The 26125-nt window shown below is 43.0% G+C and overlaps 1 protein-coding gene across 5 annotated transcripts in view; it reads right to left on the bottom strand.

Moving 5' to 3' along the window:
• DAPK1 (death associated protein kinase 1) overlaps positions 1 to 24777 on the bottom strand; it is a 90964-nt gene extending 66187 nt beyond the window's left edge. For 3 of the 5 annotated variants that reach the window (XM_062017477.1, XM_062017479.1, XM_062017482.1), the window contains exons 1-2: positions 24713 to 24777; positions 24223 to 24379 (exon numbers count right to left, since the gene is read on the bottom strand). In XM_062017477.1, coding sequence (XP_061873461.1) covers positions 24223 to 24284 — 62 coding nt within the window. In that variant the 5' untranslated portion in view covers positions 24285 to 24379; positions 24713 to 24777. Of the gene's footprint in view, positions 1 to 24222; positions 24380 to 24509; positions 24576 to 24712 lie in introns of those variants that run through there. The other 2 variants (XM_062017478.1, XM_062017480.1) reach the window with 2 other exon arrangements.
• Positions 24778 to 26125: the final 1348 nt, after the last annotated feature.

Raw genomic sequence — 26125 nt, 5'->3', positions numbered from 1 at the left:
TAAATACAAATTGTCTCAGGGAAGCCAGCACAACATGCTCTCCCCTAGTGCCATGCTTCATTTTGTTCTTTTCATGTTAAAGTATCAGAAAAAGTAAAAAAAAAAAAAACAAAAAACAAAAAACCAAAAAAAACCACTCTGATGAGGAGTTTCTCTTGGCTGTTTATATAAGGAAAAATGTCAATGAGGAACTACAAAAAAGCAAGACATCAGTGTGATAGTACATTTGCCACAACTCACCTTGCTGAATAGTTTGACCAAGAACAACAAATTTTATAGTCCTTTTACATCCTGGGAAAGAAGTCTTTATTTAATAAAGACTCTACTCAATAAGTAAACCTGTGGTGCTAGAGGCAGAGTCTGGCAAGCAGCACTTTCTTGTTTTACCTCCTGTAAAGGTCTCATTCCCTGACAGAGAAGGAAGCAGCAACTGCTCTTAAGGTCAGCACTGGAACATGACTCAGTGAAGTCCTTCATGTTTTGTAGGATAGCTTGCCACCCCCTCTTCTCATGGCATATCAGTGACCTGCCTCAGGGGCTCTTTGTGACTCAGCTTCTCAGTGTGCAAAGCTCTCCCATTCAAAACAGAGTTCTGCTATCCCTCTACCCTACAGTGTTTCTGCAACTACTCTTGTCTGGTCAGTCAATTTCACCAAGTACCAAAATGCTGGGTGCCAGAAAACGCTGTCTGTTTCCTGTGCTCATCACTGGTGGAGCCAGGGTAACGTCACCCCAGAAGAGGTGGGGGTCTCAAGGCTCGCCCATCTGTTGGTAGGAGGGAGATGGCATGCAGATGGGATCTGTATCACCTCTGAATCACTCTCTCCTGCTGAGGCAACCACAGAGAGCCTGGCACACACCCAGGACTGCAATCAAGCGTTTGGGCGGTGGAAGGATAACATCCAGTGGGCAGCCCTTTGCAGGCACTGCCACTCTGGAGAGACCATAGTCCTTGGCACCAGGGCAGCATGCACCCTTCAAAGCTGGGGGAAACTCTTCATTGCTATGTAGTTTGAGGGTAAGTGGCCAAAAATCAAACCCCATTTGCTCAAAGAGAGCAAACCTGAGTCCCCAGAACACCTTGTTTTTTTCTGCTGCTCCCCCTTGCCTTGTGCTTGGAGGCAAAGGACCTCACAAGACATCATGAAGACACGCATGCTGGCATTTGAACAGCATTCTGGATGGACCGGCTGTTACCACAGGAAAGACTGTTTTGTTATGGCAACCTGTATGGTTCATCTGCTTGACTAGCTGTAGGCAACCATATGTGTCTCACTCCTCAGCTGCCATACAAAAATATCAATGAAAGACACTTGTGTTCTTGACAGCCTGTCCAGAAAATGTGGTGACACATAAGTTTGCATCGGTCAGGTGTCAAAGTCCCACCATCTCTCACAGGTCAGGTGCTCCTCTCATACAGCGAGAGCTGCTTTGGTCTCTCAGATTTATCATGGCTGAATGCCAACAATGTGCCAGAAGGAAAATTAGGTTTTGGGAAAACTTTTAAACAGCAAAACAAAAAAGGATTGCCAGCAGTGGAAAAGCACTAGGTCACCAAAAAAAGGCAGCTCCCTTCTTATTTCCTTGAGTGACACCACTGAAACTTCTCTAGCAATTAATGAGTTTGCACAGGTGTTACTCCAAGTGTAACCATAAGGCTGTCTGGATGGCAGAAACATTGCTGAAGTGATAGTGCTGAAGTGACAGAGAGCAAAACTCAGCTGACATAGCACATGGTAATTGCTGTGGGGTTGTCAGTCAAAAATCACCTTGTAGGTTTGACAATGAAATCTGTCAAATGGAACAGGGAATCCTCAAATTCCTTCCCCACAGAAAAACTGTGCATGCCCAAAGATTCAGAAAAGCTTCCAAATTACTTTTCATTATCTTGGCAACAGGAGCAGACACATCAGTGAGCCTTGGCTCTTTTACACCACCTCTTAAATTCACTGCCATTCTCAATGCACCCACTAGGTATAACTCAAGATAGCTTTCCAAAAGAGCAATAACTTTCTCAAACCATGGAAACAAAAAAACCCCTTCAGCATCAGAGAAAAGTTTATCTCTAGCTTCATCTCAAAGAACATTTCAACAAACAAGCTGAAATCCTGATAGGTGTGTGGGTTCAGGCTTCCACTAGATAGTGAACACAGTAGGTACAGGAATTGCTTCAAGCAGCCAGACACAATCTTTGTTAGGGATGCAGAAGTGAACTGTCTTCACAGTAAGTACAAACTCCTCTCAAGAAACGTTACTGAAAAATCCATGTCCTTTTGGAAGATGTAACTCAGTTGCTCAAGAAAAAGAAAAGTTACCTTGCAGCTGTAAACAACCCTGCAAGCAACCATTTCACCAAGGTGATAAAAGAAGATGGTTTTATCAGAGATGTGAACATTATAAGATGAAACTAAATGACAGAATGGCTTGAAGCAGAACCCACACAAAAGATAACATGATCTCTGCTGAGCAGGCTGTAGATACTACTGGTAGCACTACCTAAGCACAAAAAGAGACTTCTCATGTCAGGTAGTACAGACGGCCCTGGAACTACAGTGAGCACAGGGACACTGCCCTCTTCTGAAGAGGTTACAAAAAAACCACACAAACACGTGGAAACCAGATTCGTCACCCAGAAATAGTCACTCTCTTTGCCCTCACGTGATTTTTCATGCTGTAATGCTGGAACTCCTTTCCCCATCTGCCACATGACTAGCAGAAGAAATAACCTTCAGTCAACATCACCAGCACAAAAAAGGCTAACACTGGAAAGCAGGGAAAGGGAGTAGCCTTCTTCAGTTCTTAAACTCTGCTTCAAAGTTAAAGCCTACATAGGCCACGCATTAAACAAATGTCCCAAGTAAAGTGAGTGTATGAAGTTAGTTTAAAAAGCAGCGCTACGAAGATCAGAGGCTTGCTTATGTAATTTATGATTTTCTCCATTTGTAATCTTCCCCAAATAGTAACGTACAATAATTCTCACATTAACATTGTACACTTTACACATGTTTGTTGCCCTGGATGTGTCAGTTCTGTAGCATACAGCACTGTAGAAAAGGTCTCTAACATGTACCTCCCCCTTCTTCAAGTGAAGCTTGTGCAAAAATGTCTGTGTATATGCTACCAACTCTCCTGCATGCCCAACTATTTGCTCCTATTGTTGCATCTCTCTTTCTACTGATCACACAAAATTAAAAGTTTACTTCTAACTATTAATGCTCATAGAAGATAACTTACAAAACGAAGTGTTCACTTAAGTCGTGAACAAAAGTGCTACTTTATGTCCTAGGACGACATGCCGGTGAGCTGAAATTCTTCAGGCTAATGTCCTGTATTCTGCAACTAGACTTGGAAAGCCTATACTGTAAAAGACACATGGGAGACCTTTGAGAAGGAGGTAGAGTAGAACAAGAGTATTTCAGACTGTTTCAACTTTTATACTACCTGGGTTTTTTTTAACAAGAAAAGTTGTTTGCAAATACTTATCGAGTTCTCATTTTCAACTCCCTCAGTTTCCATTCATGATAGCAAAACTTTTTACAGACTTCTTTGCTTGGCCAGTCTCATCCAAGTCATTAACACTAGCCAGAGATGTCAGAGGAAATAAATTTTGAGGGTGATATAGAAGCCTTCCCCCCTGCTCCTCCAATAGTTACTCAGCATAATTTTCTAAATTTTCCTTTAAAATGCTCCAGTCAATACAATGATGAAATTATTTATCAATAATTTATCATGTGACTAAAGAGATATTCACTAGAACTTATATGGGTTGAGTCTAAAGCTCCAGTTGTTTTCTTCAAACAGCACTTGTTTTCTTCCAGCTATAGAAAATTAATTATTGTCAAGTTGAACAACAAAACTGAAATAAATTATAGCTAGTTCATTTAATTTAGGGTACTATTCTGGAATTGTCAAATTTGATTTTTTACATAGGGCAGTTACAGAGATGGATTACCTGAACTTAGATACAAGCTCATTGTTTTGATTTAACACAGACTAAAAAAATCTGTGACACAGGTCAGAAAATTTTCCCTGCAGATGATTTCCTGCCAGAATTATGAAGTCAAGAGGACAGAGCTGAATTTTGTTCCAGCATTACAAGTGAGCAGAATGGTCAAAATCCACAGCTGTCCCTATAATTCTTCTCTCAACATCTTCCTATCCTATGAAAAAACATAGTTATCTTACAGTTTTTGGAACAAAAAATTCTGAACTGCTTCAGAGAAGTAAAACTTTTCTTAACAGTTACATACGCACACACAAGATAAATATTAATAATAAGCAATATTAAGTAAGATGTAAAATGTCTTCTGTCAATGTCTTCAAGTTTGTGACTGATTTTTAAGCTGAGTAAGAGTATTCCAGTAACTTTGGGTTAAAACAGCTGTAACTGTATAAAAAAGAGACATAAAAAACAACTGATGAGAACTCATCACATATCAAAGTAAGCTTGTTACCATACAAGACAAGTTTGAGGAAGATGATACAGTCAGGATGCTTGACAAAGATAGACTAAAAGCACATCACAGCTGAAGGAGATGCTTTCAGACTAAAACTGAAGAGGTTTCCATAAACAAACTAAAAAAATCCCAACTTCAGAGTGTTTTTGATAGTCAAGAGACAAAGTCAAGGAAGAAAAAAAAACCCAAGAGGCAGCAGGAAGTGAGTATTGCTTTGAGACTGAACAGCTAACAAAGTGAAAAGAGAAAAAGAAAATGTAAACAAAGATAACACCCAAGACACAGAATGCATGTGCTTTTTTCTGCTGGTTTATAGAAATAACCAAATCTTGACAGAGGGAGGGAGGAAGAAGAAAAGGTAGAAAACAATTGATTTAAAGCTACACAGACAAACAAGCTGTCAAATGTACTTGACAACCTGGTCAAGCTTTACAAATATCAACTAGCCCCTCTCTGTGCAATCTTGAAACACAGGGAAGCTTTTGAAAAAATAAGGTGAGCAACAGCACTCCAGGCAGCACCTGACGCAGCTCTACTTCACTTACTTTAAAGTAAGCACCCTGTTCCACACTGCACAAGGATGTAGCGATTACATATATCTACTGTAAAAGCAGAGTAAACTTGCACGACTCCAGCATAAGGCTACACGGTCCTACAGGATGCATCCCATAAATGTACATTAAACACCTCTATACAGGTTACCTACCACTCACACAGGTGTACATCATTCTGCAACCACCACCAAGGCGATGAATATTAATCATATGCATGAAGCTCAATCTGTTCCCTAAAGGATGGTTTCAATTCTCAGTTCGAGATGCATCACAACACGTTATCTCACTTTTTCCAGTGTTCCAGCTCTAACTGTACCTGAGAAACTGTTTCTTAAGATACTTCTTTCTATCAGCAGAGTAATTCTTGAGAATGTATGAAAAACCACCATCACATAAACACTATTAAAAATAACACTACTTGGTAGATAAAATAAAGCTGTGGTAAATGACATGGTTTTAGAAGGCTTGTAAAAATTACCCCGAAGGAGCAAGAGGATTGGTTGAGGAAACAGAACTTTATTAAGCCATTTTGTGTGGCTGACACAGGACCTCTCAAAACACATAAATTACAATAAAAATGGAAGAAAAATGAGCTCAGGAACCCAAAGACTGTACATCCTGTATGTCCCCACAAACAGCCACACAAAGTCTTTTCCTCTTTCCCTCCACCCTTGTGTTTAGAAAAAAGCATGTAAGCTCCCTCACAAACATATGCTCATTTGCTTTTACCTCTCATAACCTTTAAACATGCTACTGTGGGAAGACTTAAGGTTGTACAGTTGGGGTCCTTGGACTGTAAAACTTTACAGTATAAATTACAGACCAATAGAATTGCTTAAAAAGAATAATATCAATTTGTAATGACACCCTTGACAACCCAGGACATGCCCTACACTTTGAAAAGACAGTCACTTTTTTCCCCTAACTTTTTTTTAAAAAGGAGCTACAAATACAGAAAAATAGGTAACTAATACTGGAACACACAACAAAAACAACAAAATCAACATAGTTTGCATTCTAATTTTCAACTGAAAGTGTCAGTCAGAAAAGCTCTGCCACCTCAATTTTTTTTCTTCCCTCAAAAACAGGAAGAAGGATGAAGCATACTGTTAAGCGCTATGTCAGATGAGCTTTGAATTTAGCAGCAGTCTCCTACAGAGGCACAATCAGTCCTCTAGAAGAGATAAAAATCAATAGCTCACAATTTATTTAGCTAGTGAACCCAACAGGAAATAGTGATGCTTTTCCTTGCACTATACTCTGCAGACTATTAACTTCAATAACCCTTAAAAACTTCACACTTGACACCAAAGGTCCTATTAGCATGTGGATTTTCCTGTTGCTAGGCTACTTCATAGGCTAGAAAAACTCCTGCACCCCAACTCAATTTCTGACTTGTTTTAGTACAGACAGATACACAGAAGGAACTCAGAAATAATTCCCATCTGCCTCACAAAGGAGACAGAGAAAACATTTCTTCACTTGACTCTCATTTAGGCTAGCATTATGCACAGCTTAAACCAGAAGTGTGTTAAGAGAGTTTTCACAGCATAGCCCTGCACTCATCACTGTAATGAACAACAGCAGGAAGCACAGGCTTCAAGAGATGGAGGATTCACTCTGTAGCAGCCATCAGCTTTAGGTTTTTTAGAGATGGCCCCACTGAACTAGACAGAATGTACCACCAATACTGAAGAGAAAGGTGAAGGTGTGCAGCAAGGTGCAGATAAGAAAGGCACTACAGGCTCCCTCACTGTGAGCATAAAGGAAAGAGCCAGACAAGCTCTCCCTCTTTCCACCACATTTGCTTGCTGCTCTGTTTTGAAGGTTTTCAGAACAAGTGGGCTAATAGCTATTACATCAACTGCTTTACTTGGTCTTCCAGTCCCTTCTCATTTATCTATTTCCAAATCATCAGACCATTTCAAATATACACCAGCCCTGCACATAAGCTGTGCAGGAACACATGCCCAGGCATTTTTTTTTTTGTCTGGGGAAAGTAGAGATTCATGATTCAATCAGGCACACTTCCAAGGGTTTCTGTCTCTTAAGTGCTGTGTGGCATGAAGGAGAATGGTTTTCAAGAAAAGGTGGCACTGACAATGGTGTTTCAGACAATGAACGCAAAAGAAAGAAGAGATCTTGCAGCTGCTAAATCCTCCTCAGACAGTGCTGGCTACAGTTCTCCTTCCCATCAATGTGGTCTTCTTTCAAAGGAGCACATGACTTTAAAGGAGTTATGACCACAGGGTTAGCTGACAATATGCGGGGTTTCTCCATGATCATACTCTGCTAGGCAATTAGGTCAAATCATGCTCTTGAAAATTGGTTTAGCACAGCTGAAGGTCAAGGAATGAAAGCATGCAGGGCAGGAGACAAGGCAGAAAAAGAGTAGCAAGGTTTATTTTAACTTCCAAGCACATACAAAGCCCTTGCCTGAAAGAGGAGTTGCAATGTTAATAAAACTTCATGAAGTCTGAAAGGAACATTCTTGGCACTGAAAAACTGGCATCTGTATACAAATAGAAAAAGTGTTGTTGCAACTTACAAGCTGTACACAGAAACAAAAAGGAACTCCTCTACATCAATATACTTGCCAGCACTGTCTTGTTCATGCTAAATTACACTTTTGTCAATGGACTGATGTGGCTTAATAGTCAGGTAAATAAGCACATTTCTGTTGCTGCTAACCAGAACAAAGAGGTATTAGATGCTTTTAAGGAGATCTGTAGTTTTGGTAGGTTTTTTGTTTGGTTTTTTTTTTAAAACAGGAATTCTGATGTCAGATTTTTTTTTTTTTCTATTCACATTTGGGTTTTGGAATGCAAATCTGAATGAATAAAGTACTCTGGGTCTACATTGGCAGCAGATCTTCAGAAGAGATGGCACACTGAAAAAGCTGGAAGCATTATTGAAGGCTTGATGATTCTATCCTCCTGGAAACCCATAAATTACTGCAACTACAAAACAAAGACACACTAACAACTTTACAGATTTCTGTAAAGTTCACTGAATTATTTAAGCCTGAAAGTAGCAAAACAAAGACAAAATTCTCCTATTTTTTATATGCTTTGAACAGTTAGAATAGGTGGGTGAGAGGCAATCACCAGACAGACACAGACAAAACCTTCCCTGCTTCCTGTATGTACATAAACAATTCAGCTCTGTCTTTGGTTTCATAATATCTATCCAGTATTCACTTGTACAGTCTGGGTAACACCAGACATGTATGGTTGTCACTGTGCCAGCAGATGAGACAAGAAATACAAGTTATCAACATAACTGAAACTTTATACTAGAGGCTGAGTAGTGATCAGACTTTTTTTTTTCCCTGCTCTCTGATGCAGTCATTGCCTAGGCAAGAACAGTAATTACACTAACAAGGGGGGGAAAAAAAAAATCAAGTTTTTGGCTATTCCTTTGTAAGCAAAGGCAAAATATCTAACGTAGTGTGACTTGCTCTCTTAAGGAGCTGTAAAACTGATCAAATGATACACAGTTTTTCACAGCTCCTCGTTGAGGATTCATTTTACCACATTTTCTCACTTTTTTCATATAATGAAGTTCTATATGAGATAGCCTAAGTGCACAGGTATTACACTTAAGAGTTTGAAAATTCTAGAGTGAGTTTTGAACAGTCTTCTCCATGGTATACCCCTTAGTACAATCCCTTTTAAAAAAAGTTATTTTTAATATGAGACTAAGCCACACTTGGATCTCATGAGCTCTTAGCTTCCTAGTATACAGAAAACACCAGTGCTAAACCACACTTCCACATTCTCACTGCCTCTCCCACTATAGTTCACAAAACACAACTGTGGTGTCAGTACACTGTGGTTCTCTCTTAATGGACACTTCCAACTCACTGATCTTTGACATGTGCTTTGCTAACATTGTAAACAAAAGGGAAAATGTACCGACTTTGGTTGGTTGGTCAATTTTGGTCCTTTGTCTATATGCAGTGAGGAGGAAAGTTAAAAAAGAAATCACTAAATGTGCTGTTAGTTATATCACATGACAAACATAAGATGTACACAACCACTACAGAGGTCAACTCCGTCTACACACACACGTATTGCTTTTGTAAAACTTGGACCTGGTGAAAACAAAAAAAACATGAAAATATGACAAGGTCTCATGCCTCAAGTCTCTTAACACAGACATTTACACTTCAGTGATTATCAAACTATAGAATGTGAAGAACTAGGTATTATCTTATTTGCCCAAGCAAGTACTCAAGAAAATGCTTCAAAAAGAAGTCTAGTCATAGATAACGGTGGTTTAAAATACCAATGTGAGGTCTGTGTTGAGATGTAGTGGTACCAAATGTATCAGCTTTGGGAATAAATATGGTTGTAAAACTTGCAAGGCACCTGTATGTCAGTCATTTCCTATTAATGATGCTTGAGTTGGATCTTGCTGAAACCCATTTGGTCCGAATACACGTACATTCACTAAAGCCTTTTCACAAATCATCTATCTTACACTAGGAAAAGCAGAATACTTGCACTTGTAAACAGTTCAAGTAATAATCTATCTAGAAAAAAGCCAGACAAAAGGTTGGATAATGCAGAGAAATGAACAGATTTTCAGGCAAATCCTTACTCTTTTATGGTATTAAAAAGGAGCTTGCACATACAGGTACTTAAAGGATCAGTGCCTAAGTATATACCCTTTGCGGTTTTGCCCAGCCAGTAATGAAGTGCTCAGTGCCCTTCATCTACCCCCACCCTTGTTAGGGTGGCAGAGGCCCCAGTGAGATGGAAGGAAAAAAGATAACCAAGGTTGTTGTAGATTGAGACAAGGGCAGGGAGGGCTCCCTGCCAACTACAGTTCTGGGCAAAACAGACTCCAATACTCAGAGAGGAAAGCAGGAAAGTTTATTCTACTACCTATAAGAAACAGAACAGAACAAAAAGCAAAAAGGGAGTAGGATGATGAGAAAATTGCTACCAATACTTTAAGACCTCCCTCCCCTATCCCTCCTTTCTTCCCAGGCCCAGCTCACTGCTCCCAATATCTCTAATATCTTTACTTCCTCCCCCCTCAACAGCTCAAGGGGGTAGGGAATGGGGGATGTGGTCAGTCTCTCACTGATGGGCTCTGCCACTTCTGTCTTCTCAGAGCAGGACAACTCCTGGCATTCTTCCCCTGCTCCAATACAGGGTCCCTCCCCCAGGACACAGTCCTTAATGAACATCTCTGGCATGGGTTCTTCCTAGCAGCTGCAGCTTCTGCAGATACAGGGCCTCTCACACGGGACTGGGCCTCTTCTGGGCATAATTTTAATGACCTTTTTGGTGTGGATTCTTCCCCACAGTTATAACTTCTGTGAATATGGGGGTCCCTCACACAGGACATAGCCTCCCCTGGCCATAGTCACTGCCTTTGGCATGGGGTCTTTAATGAAGTGAGTCACTGCCCCTGATGCTGGGTCTTTAACAAAATGCAAACAAATCACTGCTTCACCAGTCCTCTCCATAGAATGCAGAGGAGTCTCTGCTCCAGCACACGTCCTCACTGACCTTGGAGTCCGCTTGGTTGCTTCTCTCTCTCTTCTAACTCCTTGCACCACCATCCACCAGAAAAGAAGAAAGGACAAGAGAGAAGAAACAAGAAGAACCCTCCTCTTCCAGCTTCTTCTTAAAAAGTGATCGTGGAAGCGTCTAATTGGCTCAGCCCCAGAAGTGGGTCTGGCTCAGAGCTGGGGAGATTTTTGAGCAACTTCTTACAGAAGTCATCTTTACAGCCCTTTCCCTCTTACCAGAAACAGCTTCATGTCAAACCATGCCAATACCCACATAAATAAAGAACAATACCATGCCAATACCCACGCAAATAAAGAACCATGCCAGTACTTAACACCAGAGCTTGAGTCTTAATGCTTCTATTGTTCTTTAGTACTTCCTTCTCCCCTTCATTTGGACTTTTCAATAAATTTGTAAATGAGCTCAGCAATTAACACTAAATCATAATCTCGCCTTTCTAAATGTTAAAAAGATGTTTGTGACATTCATCTGACTCAAAAAAGCTCAGTCATCTCTTGCTCAGAAATCTTAATCCAGGTGCCTAGGCCAAATAATAAAACATTTGAGCAGAACAAACATTTTACTTCAATGACGCTAAAGACTGTTGTTGCTCCTATTTCACAAATAAAATGTTTTGAGTTTCCTGTCCCTCTTCTCTAGCAAATGGGTTCTGAAGCTGCCTGAAGTGGGTGTTTGTCCTTCATCTTGGAAAGGAAGAGACTAGTGGTAATGCTTATCAAATCTCAGTTATGCCATCCACTCCTTCATCACAATGAGCAACTTCTCTTTATTTCACCTTTTTCAGCACCTCCTTGTTTTATTGTATATGACCTATGATCTTGATGAGCAATAGCAATATGCCTCTAGGCAGTATTTCTATGCAGAATTTGACTCTGTAAAATAGCTACATTGAATGGTCACAAATAAAACCACACAAATGTATGACATATGCAGCACAGCTGCACCTGTTAAGTACACTAAGTGATGTTAATGTAAGAAAATATTGCTTTTTCAGTATATTTGAAAAATCATTTAATGTGGTAAGAGAGTCTTGATCAGTCACCCAACGCTTCCTAGAAAAAACATAAAAATCTAATCCCTGAAAGCAGAAATGAGGACGGGCTACAAAATCCCTCAAACAGGCTGACTCAACTTTCCCAATAAATGATACAGTCTAAGGTGTGGAACGGATTTCACCATGTTTCATTACTTCCCATCAAGTACAGGAAAACCAAAAAAAAAAAAAAAATCACTGTAAAAATCCACATGTACCTTGCCAACCTTCCAGTACCAAAGTACAAGGAGAAACACAGAACTCCAAGCTTATATTCCACAAAGGATGGTAGAGTCTTTGGTGTGTATGTGAAGAAATTTCTGGGTTTTCTCCTCCAATTATTAATTTGATGTTAGCTAAATATGTAAGAAACTCATCAAGCAATGTAATACACAAAACACAACACTTAAGCCAAAACATTTAAGCCAGCAATGAAAGTACTGGTTTTCTTTGACTGAAGATATGGTATTATAAACAAGGCAGAGTTTGTGCCATATACACAAATCTCATACCAAGTGCCTTAGTAACTGTCCATAGACATTACAGTTTTACGACCTGCTATTTACAGCCAAGTAATTGCCTGCTTCCTCAGCTCTTCAGCCTTTAGTCACGACTACTTAGTCGTGCAGTCAAGCTCAGGCACTTAGGAATTCAGAACATTTAAAAAAAATATTCCAAATTGTCTCCTCTGACCTTTGTGCAAACGAGGGATTGTCTGGCTACCCTACGGCTGCTGCCGCAGGAAAACATACTCAGACTGTGCAGTCACTGATCTCGTTGTCTGGGGTTAATCGACAGTCAGGTTTTGCTTCCCAGGTCAGAGTGGCTCTTCCACCTGGTCTCAGCCAGACACACTGGCACAACATTGACACAGAGCACACAGGGCACAGGCTTTATGGTGCAGGTCAGCAGATTGAGCTGCCATGTCTCACAGCCAGAGGCTTCTCCAGCTCTCTGGCCGTGCATTCCTACGCTGTGCCAGCGGCTGGCACTGATACTTGCCTGACGTGCTCATGCTGACCCAGTTCAGGGAGCTCAATTTGTAATCCCTTCCCGCTTCCAGGGTACACTCGGGATGGTGCCAGCATCAGCGCAGGAGACGCAGTGGGAACGTACAGCTCAAGTGGGTGAAGAACAGGATTGTCCCAACCACTGGCCCTCCCCATTAGGCTGGTTTAGCCAACCTGTAGAAACACCTGCGCAGGCCAGCAGACAGGTGGGGCAGCACTGCCCAGGAGCTAACACACCTTTGGAAGAGACAGTAAGGTTTCTTTGTAAAGGAACAAAAGGGGTAGCAGAAGTGGACCAGCTTTCTAAGATATGATCTGGAACGGTTTGTTTTCCAGCAAACCTTACAACTGGCAACAAAAGCAGGAAAAGCAATCCTTCTTTTAGGCAGGAATGTGAAGTCAATCGTATCAGAAGGCCCTTTCAAATAAAAAGCAATAAGAAAAGATGAGACATAAGGAACTAAGCTATTCCCTGATGTACTTTCCTTTCCCAGGGAATAAAGAGCAATTCTGTGCAGATGGCCCTGCTCATGGAGATAAGAAAATACTGCCAGACAGACAATATACTAAAAAACTCTTAGAACCCATACCAAAATGTCTGAAAATGATACTTGCAGAAAAAAATCTAAACACCACACTAATCTTTCCTTGTGCTCCAAAAAAAAATAAAACCCCAAACATCTCCATAAAGAAAGTAGAAAGAGACAAGGTGAAACATCTGGGATTACAACTGTCTCATCTTCACTAAAGGCACAAGGAGCCAAATTTCCCCATAAAAGAGTCAGCAAGAAGAAAGTCATCAAAAGCTAAAATTTATCATTATCCAAGTCTCCAATGTACCTTTTAGAGTTGTTCAACTCAAGTAAGATACTCACTAATACTATTTTCCACTGTGGATAAAGCGTGAAAACTCCACACCTCAAACTCCATTACACTTGGCAGAATAGTTGTAAACCATGCTAGAACAGAATACAGTTCTATTAATTAACATAAAAGTTACCTCCTCCTAGTTATATCAACATAACTAGGCAAAGTAAATGCAGTACCAAATAACACATACGATTCTGAGCTTTAGGCATTGGCTTTTCTAGTTATATTTAGAAATACAGGATTACAAAGAACCATCTCAGCATTGAAGTCCAATCCTCCCAAGCTGCAGACAACCCTGCAATAGTCAATGAGAACAAAAAGTTCAGAAAATGGAGAAGGAAGAGAGAAGAGAGGCCCATTGCCACTGCTCTCTGATCACAAGACTGTTAAAAGTCATCGAAGACTGCAGAAAATTACGATCCTTTCTCTGTCCCACAAGAGTAAACAACTTCAAAACACTACAGCTTCAGCAGACCACATGGCCTGGGAAAACACCCTTCTCCTATCGGTTCCCATGGTACACGAGTAAGTACTCTATGTGAGCATTCCTACAGGCACACTGACCCAGTACGAAGTACAAGTCTAACAATGGCTACTTACTGATACTTGAGAAAAAGCTCAGGAAAGCAACAAGAAACCAGAAGTCCATTTACATACCAGAGAGAAACTAGGGCTTCTCAAGTAACACATGAAAGCTTAAGAAACATAGTATTAATTGCTCACAAACACACATTGGAAATAAAATATTTCCAGTACATCAGTTCAGTTACAGGCTAACTTGGCAATCTGTTTAAGCAAGAAGCACACAGCATTCTACTGCTCCTTTCCAAAGTCTCACTTCTCTGCATAGTTCAGCAGAAAATTCAATTAAGCTATACTTTCAACCAGTCTGTATGCACAGTTGTAATTTACACTGGTTGTGAACTCTTTCAAACTTTGGATATTATAGAATGATTTGGGTTGGAAGGGACCTTAAAGATGATCTAGTTCCAATCCACCTGCCACAGCCAGGGACACTTTCCAACTAGACCAGGTTGCTCAAAGCCCCGTCCAGTCTGGCCTTGAACACTGACAGGGATGGGGTAGCCATAGACTCTCTGGGCAAACTGTGCCAGTGCCTCACCACCCTCACAGGGAAGAGCTTCTTCCTAATATCTAAGTCTGTCCTCTTTCAGTTTAAAGGCATTAGCTCTTGTCCTGTTGTCATGGGTTTGTGTTGAGCTGCTTTTTGCGTCCTAACAGGGGCAGGGAGCAGCAGTGCTGGTCCTTGTAAGCAGTTCTTAAAAATTCCCCTGGTTCTGTGGTGGACCTATCTTGAGCCCAGCAAGGCCCCTCTGGTGCCTCTGCCGTCATTATTTAAGAAGGGAAATCTGCAGCAGGTGAGGAGGTGGAAGAGTGGTACAAGGCAGAGGTGATCGTGCACCTCTGCCTTGTAGGAAGGAGGAAGGAAAGAGAAACATTGGACCAGAGATCATCTTTGTGGCCTACCTTGGGACTCGCTCCAGCAGGTTCATGTCCTTCTTATTTTGAGGACCCCAGTGCTGAACATAGTTCTGCAGGTCGGGGGGTCTCACTGTATGGAGCACAGGGTCAGAGTCACCTCCCTTGACCTGCTGGCCAGGCTTTGTTAGAGGCAGACCAGGATACAGATTGCTTTCTGGGTTGCTAAGTGCACATTGCTGGCTTATATTCAGTTTTTCATCCCCCTTGTCCTTCTCCACAGTGCTGTTCTCAATCCACTCAAGGCCCAGCCTGCATCCACATTTGAGACTTGTTCTAACCCATGTGCAGGACCCTGCACTCAGCCTTGTTGATCTTCACAATGTTTGTACAAGCCCACCTCTCAAGACTCTTGAGGTCCCTCTGGGTGGCATCCCTTCCCACCAGCATGTTGAGCACAACACGCAGCTTACTGTCATGAGCAAATTTGCTGAAGGTGCAGTCAATCTCACCATCCCAGTCACCAAAGAAGATGTTAAACAGCACTAGATCCAATACTAAACTTGTTGTGGAATGGTTGACTGCAAATGTCTGAGTGTGGCCATGCAGCAAATTCCTTATCCACTGAGTGGATCATCCATTGAATCCACGACTCCCCAATTTAGAGACAAGGATGTTGTGCAGGTCAGCATCAAATGCTTTGCACAAGTACAATGTCAGTTACTCTCCCCTTACCAACCAATACTCTAATGCCAGCATAGAAGGCCACTAAACTGCCAGACAGGTCTCGAAGACCTCCAAGGAAGGAGACTCCACAACCTCCCTGGGCAACCTGTGCCAAGGCTCCATCACCCTTGGAGTGAAATAGAATGTTCTTATGTTTAAAAGGATTTTTTTGTGTTCCAGCTTCATCCTATTACTCCTTGTCCTCTTGCTAGAGAAAAAGGGGATGTCTCAGTCTCCTGACATCCACCATTTACAGACTTATAAATATTTAAGAGATTCCCCCCTGCAGTCTCTTCTTTAGACTAAACAGCCCCAGTTCCTGCAGTCTTTCCTCATAAGGAAGATGGTTCCAGTCCCCTCATCATCTTGGTGGCCCTGCACTGGACTCTGTCCAGAAGTTCTCTGTCCCTCTTGAGCTGGGGAGACCAGAACTGGACACAGGACTCCAGATGAGGCCTCACCAGGGCAGATTAGAGGGGGAGAAGAACCTCCCTTGGCCTGCTGGCCACACTCTTCTTGATGCATCCCAGGATGCCATTGGTCTACTTGGCCACGAGGACACACTGTTGGCTCATGGTTAGTTTATTATCAAACAGCACTCCCAGGTCTCTCTCTGCACAGCTGCTCTTCAGGAGGTCAATCCCCAGCCTGTACTGGTGCATGGGGTTCTTCCTTCCCAGATGCAGGACTCTGCACTTGTCCTTGTTGAACCTCATGAGGTTCCTCTCTGCCCAACTCTCAAGCCGGTTGAGATCCCGCTGAATGGCAGCACAGCCTTCTGGGGAATCAGCCAGTCCTCCCAGTTTGGTATCATCAGCCAACTTGCTGAGGGTACACTCTGTCCCCTCATCCAGGTGGTTGATGAAGATGTTAAACAAGACTGGCCCCAGAACCCATCCCTGTGGAACTCCACTGGCCACAGGCCTCCAACTTGATTCTGTGCCATTGATCACCACCCTCTGTGCTCTGTCATTCAGTCAGCTCTTGATCCATCTCACCGATCACTCATCCAATCCACACGGCTTGGGCTTTCTGATGAGGATATTGTGGGAGACAGTGTCAAAAGCCTTGCTGAAGTCAAGGTAGATGACATCTGCTGCTCTCCCCTCATTTAGCCAGCCAGTTATGCCCTTGTAGAAGGCAGTCAGGTTGGTAAATATAAATATAGTTCCTAAAGTTTCTTTGTTTCCCCAAGCATTTTTGCTTTTTCAGTTTATTTAAAAAATCGTACCACTCCAAGCTTTGTGGTGCATGGCTTAACGTACCACAGTGTTAAGTCCCCTCTCTTAAGAAGCTTTTTCCCCACAGCTTCACCACCTTCATATTTCTTCCTCACTTTAGAACAGAACAGCAGTTATATCCCTGAAACAAAAGGATGAGAGCTGCAGGTACCATGTCAAGGAGGATGCAGCAAAGTACTGCACAAGGACATGGGAAGACACCTGGCCCTACAATTCATCTCTGTTATTATTTCCATAACTGCACCAAAACCACTAGGATGTCACTAAACAACAGACCACAGTAAGTAGGCTCCATTCTTTCCTTATCAGCCCCAGGTGATAAGGTCTGAGAGTTTAACAACATTACCTAATATTATACTCCCTGACACAGGCCTCTGTATCCAGTTCTACTAAATTCCACAACATGTATGTTGCTCCAAAATTCACTGCATAATGCAAACATGCAACAAGATTGTTTAAGCTTGAAGATTTTAGGCTTTGTCCACACTTCTCAGCTTCTGTCTAGTTCAACCATTAACTATGGATGGTTAAGTGCGATCTACTATACTGCACAGTACATCAGTGAGCACTTTTCAGGTTTGTTGACTAATCTTCTTTTGCATCGCTGAATTTCCTGCAATGGGTTCACAATACCGTTTGAGAAACAGTCCTACTTGAGAGCTCCTTTGCAAGCCAGTACCGTCTTTTCTCTGGAATACAAAATTGTATCAACAAGCTGCACAGGTTTGCTAACCAAGCCAGTTAAAAACATGGCACCTGGTCATTAAGCCCAGCTGCAGATTTCACAGGAAACATGCAGTTTCCTCCAAACACTGATACACTTTTGAATACTTCTGACCAACTGCAACAGCCATTCACCAAGGTTAGTCCAGAATGATGGCACCATTCATCACTCTCCTAATTTCCAGCTCAGCTTCCCTGTTGTTGGTTTATGTTCTTCTGCCTTGTAGTAAAGCGACTCTTTATCTCTGTCCCTCCTACACATTTACCTTGAGGTAGATTTATGTGGGCAATCACAACTCCACATAGGCTGAGTGAGTGTGCACTGCTACCATGAATTAGATACAAGGTGGGGTCTTTTTTCCCCACTCTTTGACAGCATCACTGCATTAAAAAAAGGAAAGCAAACAAAAACCCAACAAACACAGAGAAACACATAGCAGAGGAAGGTGATAGTGCTCCTTTTAGCCACTGACAGCATGGCCTGAGCTTGGCACATAGCTGTCACAAAAGCATGGCCTCAGCCTCCCTTTTGCTAAGCTGAAGTGGCCAATTTCTGTTCGGTACACACAGCTCTAGCAGAGGAAGTGACATACTCAAACATCTGTAAAGGGAGATAATGGGGAGAAGAAAAGAGAAACACCAAAAAAACACCACAAACACAGAAGGGGAAAAAGCAAAGCCCAGAAAGACAGAATGTTTCAGCACACCCCTAACATAACCTACTCCAGTACTGATCGTGCTTCACTGAGCCTGTCTAGAAGAGAAATCAAAGACGAGCACTTTTATCTGCATCCTGATGAGTTTAGATTTACAAAGATTTGCGCATTTAAACCAAAGGCACAGAATAATCAGCAAGCTCTAGTTTTAATTACACTTCATTTTAAAAGACCTACAAAGCAGGCATTATTCTTCCCCATAGAGAGAAATAAACTAAGTAGGACCAAAAAGCATCTGCACCTCTTGTGCTTTTCATGCAGCAAACCTCTCAGCACATTTTATAAGGCAGTAATTGTCACCAGGAGCACTGTGTGGTGACAGCCTCTCGCAGCCTGTGCAATCAGTAGCTCACAGGTTATTATGCGTTTGCAAAAAGGAGGCATTTTGAGGCATGGCTGGGAGGTAAAGTGACTTGAAATGCAGAAGAATAATTTCTCCCACCATGCTTTCCACTTAAGAGACCTCCTTTTTCAGTACGCACACAAGCACCACGGCCAAGACTTGCAGACAAGGCACAAAATAACCAGCTTCTCTGACAGTTGAAAAGACTGATACCACATTTACACAGTTCACAAATAGCACAGAAAGCGTTCTTTGGTGTAATCTGAATTTCACACTCTTCAGGGTGGGTTTTTTTGTTTGGTGGGGGGTTTTTTTGGGGGTTTTTTTTCTTCCCCCCCCCTTCCTCTTTAAAAAGCGCACACAGACACCAACCAACCAACCATGTTTCCTGCTCAAACAGCAGCTTGGTGGCCAACATTTTCAGGGTTCCTTCCCAGGTCTTTCACCCTGAAAAACTCACGCAGTCCCCTCAATTTATATAATTATCACATTCTACTGGAATTTGCATACATGTAGTTAGAGAAGCTGTGAATTCCACATTTGGAATAGTTATCACTGTGCCTGCACAAGTAACACAGGAAATGGTGCTGCAGATGTTTGCACCTTCTGTATTTTGAGTTCTGAACTGCTTTACCTCTGTATGAAAAGAAAGGTTAACAGGCATTTCAATAGAGCAATGGAGACAGGGTTACAGCAAGAAAATCCAAGGAAATGGAAACTGGAAATTTTAATGTGTCACAATTGTAATTTTATACCTTACATGCAATACTTTGAACATTATCAGATTATTTTTCACACTGCTAATTCCCTCCCTCACCCATAACTTCCTCATCTGATAATTCCTAGGAAAAAATATTACACTATAATATTATTAAATGATACGAGCTTTAAACATGAACATTTTGAAAGGAAGTATCACCTCAGAAGAACTTCACATTCTATACATTTCACAAGGAAGCTCAAAAATACTCACACAATTTTAGTACACCAGTTAGTTAGCAAGATTAGTTTAGGCTGACAAGCTCGAAAACCACCACGTTTTTCTTGGTGTTTTTAATCACAGAATCATTACAATTGGAAAAGACCTTCAAGATCATTGAAATCCAGCACTAAAGGAGTGCAATGCAGTTAAAGGTATGTTGTATGGATAGATGATGGGCAGATTTCACAGTTCTAAAAAAACAGTGTTTCTGCAAACTGGTATGTGAATAACCAAAAATACATATATACCCATATATATGTGTGTGTGTATGTTCTACCTACACACTCCCTGCTTACTACAGAAATCAGCTTCTGGAATGCAGGAAAAGAAAAAAAAAATATCTCTTTACTCAACACTCAAAAGAACATTTTTCAGATTGTAAATACACACTTGCACAGCTCCCCGTCCTCTCTTACTGGCATCTTCAGCATGTTACACTATGCATTTTTATCTCACAACTGATAAAGCAATTAGATAGCAGGGTTAGCTTGCTGTTTTTTACTGTTAGCTTAGTGAGCCACCAAGCAGAAACAGACTGATTTGCAAAACGGCAGGGATTCATCATAGCTTTTATTCAACATAAAGTTGCAAGTGTTTCCTTAGCCAGTCCGACAAGTCCAAACAAGTTTGAACTTTGAAATTGGTAGATACCTCTGCCTACTTTCTGAATCAACAGGAATCTAAAACCTGCAAAGCACAGTGCAATGCAAATGCCATTCCTAAATCTCAAACCTTTATTTAAACAATCTGCATGTATTTTAGGACATACACTAAAGTTCAAAGGAAAAAGCAAAAAAAGGGGGGAAGAGGGAGGAAGCACACAACACCGAGGGGTAAGCGAGGTGAAGGAGGGAGATGTTTGTAAGACGAGGAACTAAATCCTTCAATTCACATAAATAGGCACAATGTGTACCTTGTAACACAGCTTTGTTTGAGTACCTCTCCCTATAATTATTTAAGCAATGCTGCATTTCTCACAGTATCATTGCAACTCCCAATTAAGGCCAGTTACAGGAGAGTAAAAAAATAAATAAATTTGTTAAACCATATCAAAAAGTCCTTACTTGAGTGCTCACTGTTTGCAAAGTTTTTAATATTGATGAACTTGAATTCCTGTCTTTTGGGCAGACTGAAGTAAAAGCACTGCAGCACTGTTTAAAATGCACAGTCACACCACCTGCAACTGCAGGCAGAATTAAAATGAACAAAAATAGCTTTAGTAAATTCATTGCTCTTTCGTAATAATCTCTATCACCCTTTGAAATTTTATGGTTATATGACTACTTAACACATCTGTAAGTAGTCTGCATCTGAACAATGCAAGCAGCATGTATCACTTCAAATTTGTAAGGTGGGGAAAAAAGTGTATGCAATGCAACATATGCAACGATCAAGAGCACAATATTCTCATATGTTCTGTGCTAAAGACAACCTTTGATTCACAAGTCTCACAAGACCGTGTTGATACAAAAGCATAAGATATACCAACTTGAACAGCCACAAACATGTTGGAAGGAGTCATGTACAGGTTAGACAAATAAGGGTTGCCCTGTTAGCATCCACACTCCCAAGTTCCTTCTTCCTTATCTTCCCCACGCATAAATCAAAACAAACCAAAGAGTGGAACAAAATTTACGCTTTCATAAAAGGATGAGTACCCTTTTATTTTTCCTGCAAAAGCACTGTGAAATACCAGAAAACTAGAAAGTGCATCTTTTTTTCAGACCAGGCACATCATTATCCCTTCTCCTTGCTTCCAACAGCTCTAGGTTTTATGTTAAGCAATATTTAAACCTTCTTTATTAATTTCAGTTAAAAAATTCATTTACACAATCCATCTGCTTTCTTCAGGCACCTTTCCTAGATCACTTTCTTATTCAAATGATTTTTTATTCTAGTTACTGTCAGACATATTATAAGGTAATAAAGCTGCTAAATAATTTACAAGGGAAACCGATGAAGATTATTAAAATTTCTGAGCATTTGCATCTTCACTGAGCTTTCTCAAAAGGCAGGCTGGCCTCAAACTTCGGGGTCTGTTCATTCAAACACATCTCTGTCAATTAAAACTTAACTGTTAATTAACCTTGTTTGCTGCATGACTGCTGCAGGGTAAGAGGAAATAAAATAATTCTTTTCTAAGAATGGGAAAAAACAGGTTGACTTTGTAAAACGGAACCTTTCATCATTGCTTATTTCAAGTACTAAGTCAGGATTTGGGTTCTGGAACACAAGAAATTTTAAAGTCAAAGGTGTTTTTAATATTTACAGCTTTCCGAGTTTTAAACCTCAGGGTTGACATTTGCAACTACGTTTATATGCAAATGTTAACAGTGAGAAACCTACCTAAGGGTTTGTAACGGAAGACTGGAAAGCCAGAGTGCTTCAAGCAACCCTACAGATTCAAGCAGAAAAAGAGCTACTGAACTAAACCCTACAACACTACTGAACTAAACCCTACAACAACGGTCCTGAGATTTGCTCACCCTTCTGGTTTTATAGCAATAATTTGCAGTGGAATAAACCCCGTTTCTCAAATGATGCTGAAGCAAAAGCATTGGCCCTTTTAAATAATCACATTCCATTTTTAAAGCAAAAGCCCTGTTAAACATTTCAGTGCTTTACCACTGACTGCTATTTTCTCACAGAAGTAGGTGAAATCAATGAGGTTCTTAGTTTTCTTTACTTTTTGTCCAAGGAAAAAGTATATCAGAGTTAACATTCTTTTAAACAAAATATCATGGGTTTAGATTGTATGCCAAGCTTATAGAGAACATCACGACAAACGAAACCAACTTCAGTACTGTAATGAGGCTACTTCTCTGTAACCGATCATATTAACAAACCATTATTTCATGTAACTTCATTACCTAATATCCTGCCAATTTTAAAAGCTCAGTTTATTTCCTTCTTTTCGATGTTTTGGGGTTTTTTCGGGGTTTTTTTTTGTTTTTTTTTTAAATACTACATAACATCATTCAGTGGTTGCATTTCCCAGTATTGTAAAAATGAAATGCTTGGTCTTCGCTTTTGTGTTCTGGAGTTAATATGTGACTTCCAAAATATGTTTGGAAAAATCTCCATATATTAAAACATTTTAAATATAGTTGACTTGAAGGGCAACTATTCCATTTCATAAATAAGTACTAGAGACCAAACACGGTGTTGACAATTCCTCTTTAAAATAAATACAAGAGAGGTTACATAAACCTTAACACTTGCTAAATTAGCACAATGACATCACCTTCTCCCTGAGGAACCTTGAGAAAACTGGACAGAAAATTTCTAGATCCGCATCTTTATTTTCTTCTAGAAAGTATATCAGGTGTCAGTATCTGTAAGCACAAGCAGAGCCCAGAAACCTAAACCTGAGTTTCAGAACACTATGTGTTCTTGCCGAAAGAAATGGAATAAAACAATTTTATGTGTCCAAACAAAATATTTAGACCACATAACCTAAACTTCTCATTTAGCCTCGTAATGTGTGTCTCTCACAAAATATCTTCCATAAGTTAACATAACTTTGCTGTCCAACACAGCCTGTCATTCTAGATGTTTGAAGAAGCTGATCCAGAAGTGAAAACAAAAGTATGCATTCATCATGGACCTGTACAAGTTACGGCAACAAGCTTTTACACAAACTGGTGTGAAGTTTATTCTACAGAGAGACCAATTAACTTTCTCATAAGGGGGAGTGTGGGGGGGGATTTGGTTGGTTAGGTTTTATTTAAGAAACAGAGTTGTACTGCCAAGTTCCTGCCTATGCCAGTACCTTGTCTGCAACACTTTCTGTTACTAGACCCTTCACTGGAAGGGTTCAGACGAGAACACACGGAATAATCTGCCCCTCATACACTGTCCCTGTGGTAATTAAATGCTGATCCTAAGCTTTGAAATCATGGAGATGAACACTGGAAAAGGACTTCAACATACTGGTGTGCTAAAATGCCACAGGATTCCCCCTTCGAGAAAGAGGAACGAAGATGAAAGGACTTTGACACAACACAATTCAGTGTTGAACAGTATTAGAACATTGAAAGCACTGAAAAAACAAGACATGACTAATAGCTCGAAAGAGATCACTACACATCATTCAAGAGCTAAGGTTCAAGCAGGCAGTGTTTCATCTGCGGCACTCTGTTCACACCCCCTTCCACCTCCAACAGCGATGCCCAGAAAGTGATCTCTACTGCACTACTGTTCATGAAACAGAGTATCTCTCACTTCTTCCATTTGGTTATTAAAGCAAAAGCAATATGCAGTACATACGGAATCCTTCACTGCTAACACAGTGCAAACTTGTGCCCTACAAACCCACCACATCACCCAGCAGGCTAACAGCAGCAACTCTCAAGCCCAAAGGCAGCAGTACAACGCCTAGGTGGGCACCAACTAGGAACTGCTCGTGACTAAAATCCGTTCAAACATGTATCCACAAAACCAGCACGCTGTAGCTCAAAATTCAACTCCCGTTTTCGGGCACCTCAGGAGTGGAGAGGCAGAGCGGGGACGCTACCAGTAGCAGGAGCTGTGCCTGCTCTCGTCCCTCGCTCGAAGCCGTCGCCGGCCCGCACTCACCTGCCCAGGTCCTCGCCCGTGTCGTAGTGCTCCTCCAGCTTCTCCTGCCTGAACACTGTCATGGTCGCCGCCTCGCCGCCGGCTTCAGCCCCTGCTCGGCGTCCTCATCACCAGCGCCCCGGAGCCGCCGGGGCCGCCCCGCGCTCGGCCGCGCGCCCTGCGGAGGGAGCGCGGCGGTGAACGCCCCTACCCGCGCGCGGGCGGCGGCAGAAAGCGGCGCCCCCCGCCCCCGCCCTTTCCCCGCCAGCAACAGCCGCCCCGCCGGCCTCCGGTGCCCACCCACCCACCGCATTCCTTCCGCGGCTCGCTTTGACCGGCCGACCAGAACGTGCCGCCGGGCCCGCGGCGGGAGCCCTCCCGGGGCATCCCCGCACCTGACCGCGGGGCGAGGGCGGGAGAGAGCCAGGGGGATTCCCTGCCGCTGCCGCCGCCCCACCGCCGAGCAGAGTCTCGCGGGGACGGCCCGTGCCCCTCCCGCTCCCCTGCTCACCTTTCACCCGCCGCTTCACCCTGGCCGCTCCGCGACCCGTCAGCCGGCGACAGCGCCACGGCCGCTCCCGGCCGCCGCGCAGGCACCGCGCGGGGGGCTCCGCCGCCCGGCCAATGAAAAGCCGCTCATCGCCCCCCCGCCCCTTGTCGCGGCTCGCCCGCCCCGCCCCGCCCCGCCCAGCCCCGCCTTCCCGCCGCTGCTGCCGGCTTCCCGGCCAGGTGCGCCCCGGCCCGGCAGCGAGGGATGCCCGCGGCGGCGCCTCCTCCCTCTGTCCTCGCCCGGCGCCTCCTGCCTCTGTCCTCGCCCGGCGCGGGCTCGCGGGTGGCTGCCGCGCGGCCATTGTGTGGCTCCCGCCGGCCGCGCCCGCCGCTGCCTGCGCCTCCCCCCGGAACCGGGCGGCGGCCGTGTCCCCGCCCCGGCCAGGGTGGCGGCGGGGCCGGGGGCAGCTGGGGGCAGCCGGGGGGATGTGATGGTGTTCTCCGTTCTGCCACACGCCGACGCCACGCTGTCAAAAAACTGGTCCTGGCGGTACGGAGCTGGGCGGTGCCGCGAAGGGCACTCTCCTGCGCGCCGGCGGAAGCGCCACGTGCCGCGGCCATCGCCGCCCTCCGCACTGGTACCGGCACCCGCCCCGCAGGGCGCCTGGACTAATTATCTTTCGAGGTCATTTCCAGCCCTTGAGATTCTGTGAGTTCCAGGTTTCCCTCTGCACAGCTGCTCTCCAGGAGGTCAATCCCCAGCCTGGACTGGTGCATGGGGTTCTTTCCCAGGTGCAGGACTCTGCACTTGTCCTTGTTGACCCTCATGAGGTTCCTCTCTGCCCATCTCCCAGGCCAGTCCAGATCCCGCTGAATGGCAGCACAGCCTTCTGGGGAATCAGCCAGTCCTCCCAGTTTGGTGTCATCAGCCAACTTGCTGAGGGTACACTCTGTCCCCTCATCCAGGTGGTTGATGAAGATGTTGAACAAGACTGGCCCCAGAACCCATCCCTGTGGAACTCCACTGGCCACAGGCCTCCAACTTGATTCTGTGCCGTTAATCACCCTCTGTGGGCTCTGTCATTCAGCTGGCTCTTGATCCACCTCACTGTCCACTCATCCAGCCCACACTGAGGATGAGGATGTCGTGGGAGACAGTGTAAGTCTTGCTGAAGCTAAAGTAGATGACATCCATGGCCTCCATGGGATCCCGTAGCCATGGTGACCTGAGACCCACAGCAGCCTTTCACACCTGCTCGCCCTGGGCACAGAATCACAGGCAGCCTCAGCCTCACACATGCGTGCCCGCCACAAGGCCATTGTCCTGCAGCACCTTGAGCTGCTTCAGCTGGCGAGTGCTGAACAGTAGTATGCTGGTATTCAGGTGTCACCTGGCAATAACAATGTGCATTTTTTTAAAATACAGAAGATACTA

The sequence above is a fragment of the Colius striatus genome, chromosome Z, assembly GCF_028858725.1.
Source record: "Colius striatus isolate bColStr4 chromosome Z, bColStr4.1.hap1, whole genome shotgun sequence".
Taxonomy (NCBI): Eukaryota; Metazoa; Chordata; class Aves; order Coliiformes; family Coliidae; genus Colius; species Colius striatus.
This window is presented reverse-complemented; position numbering and strand designations above follow the sequence as displayed.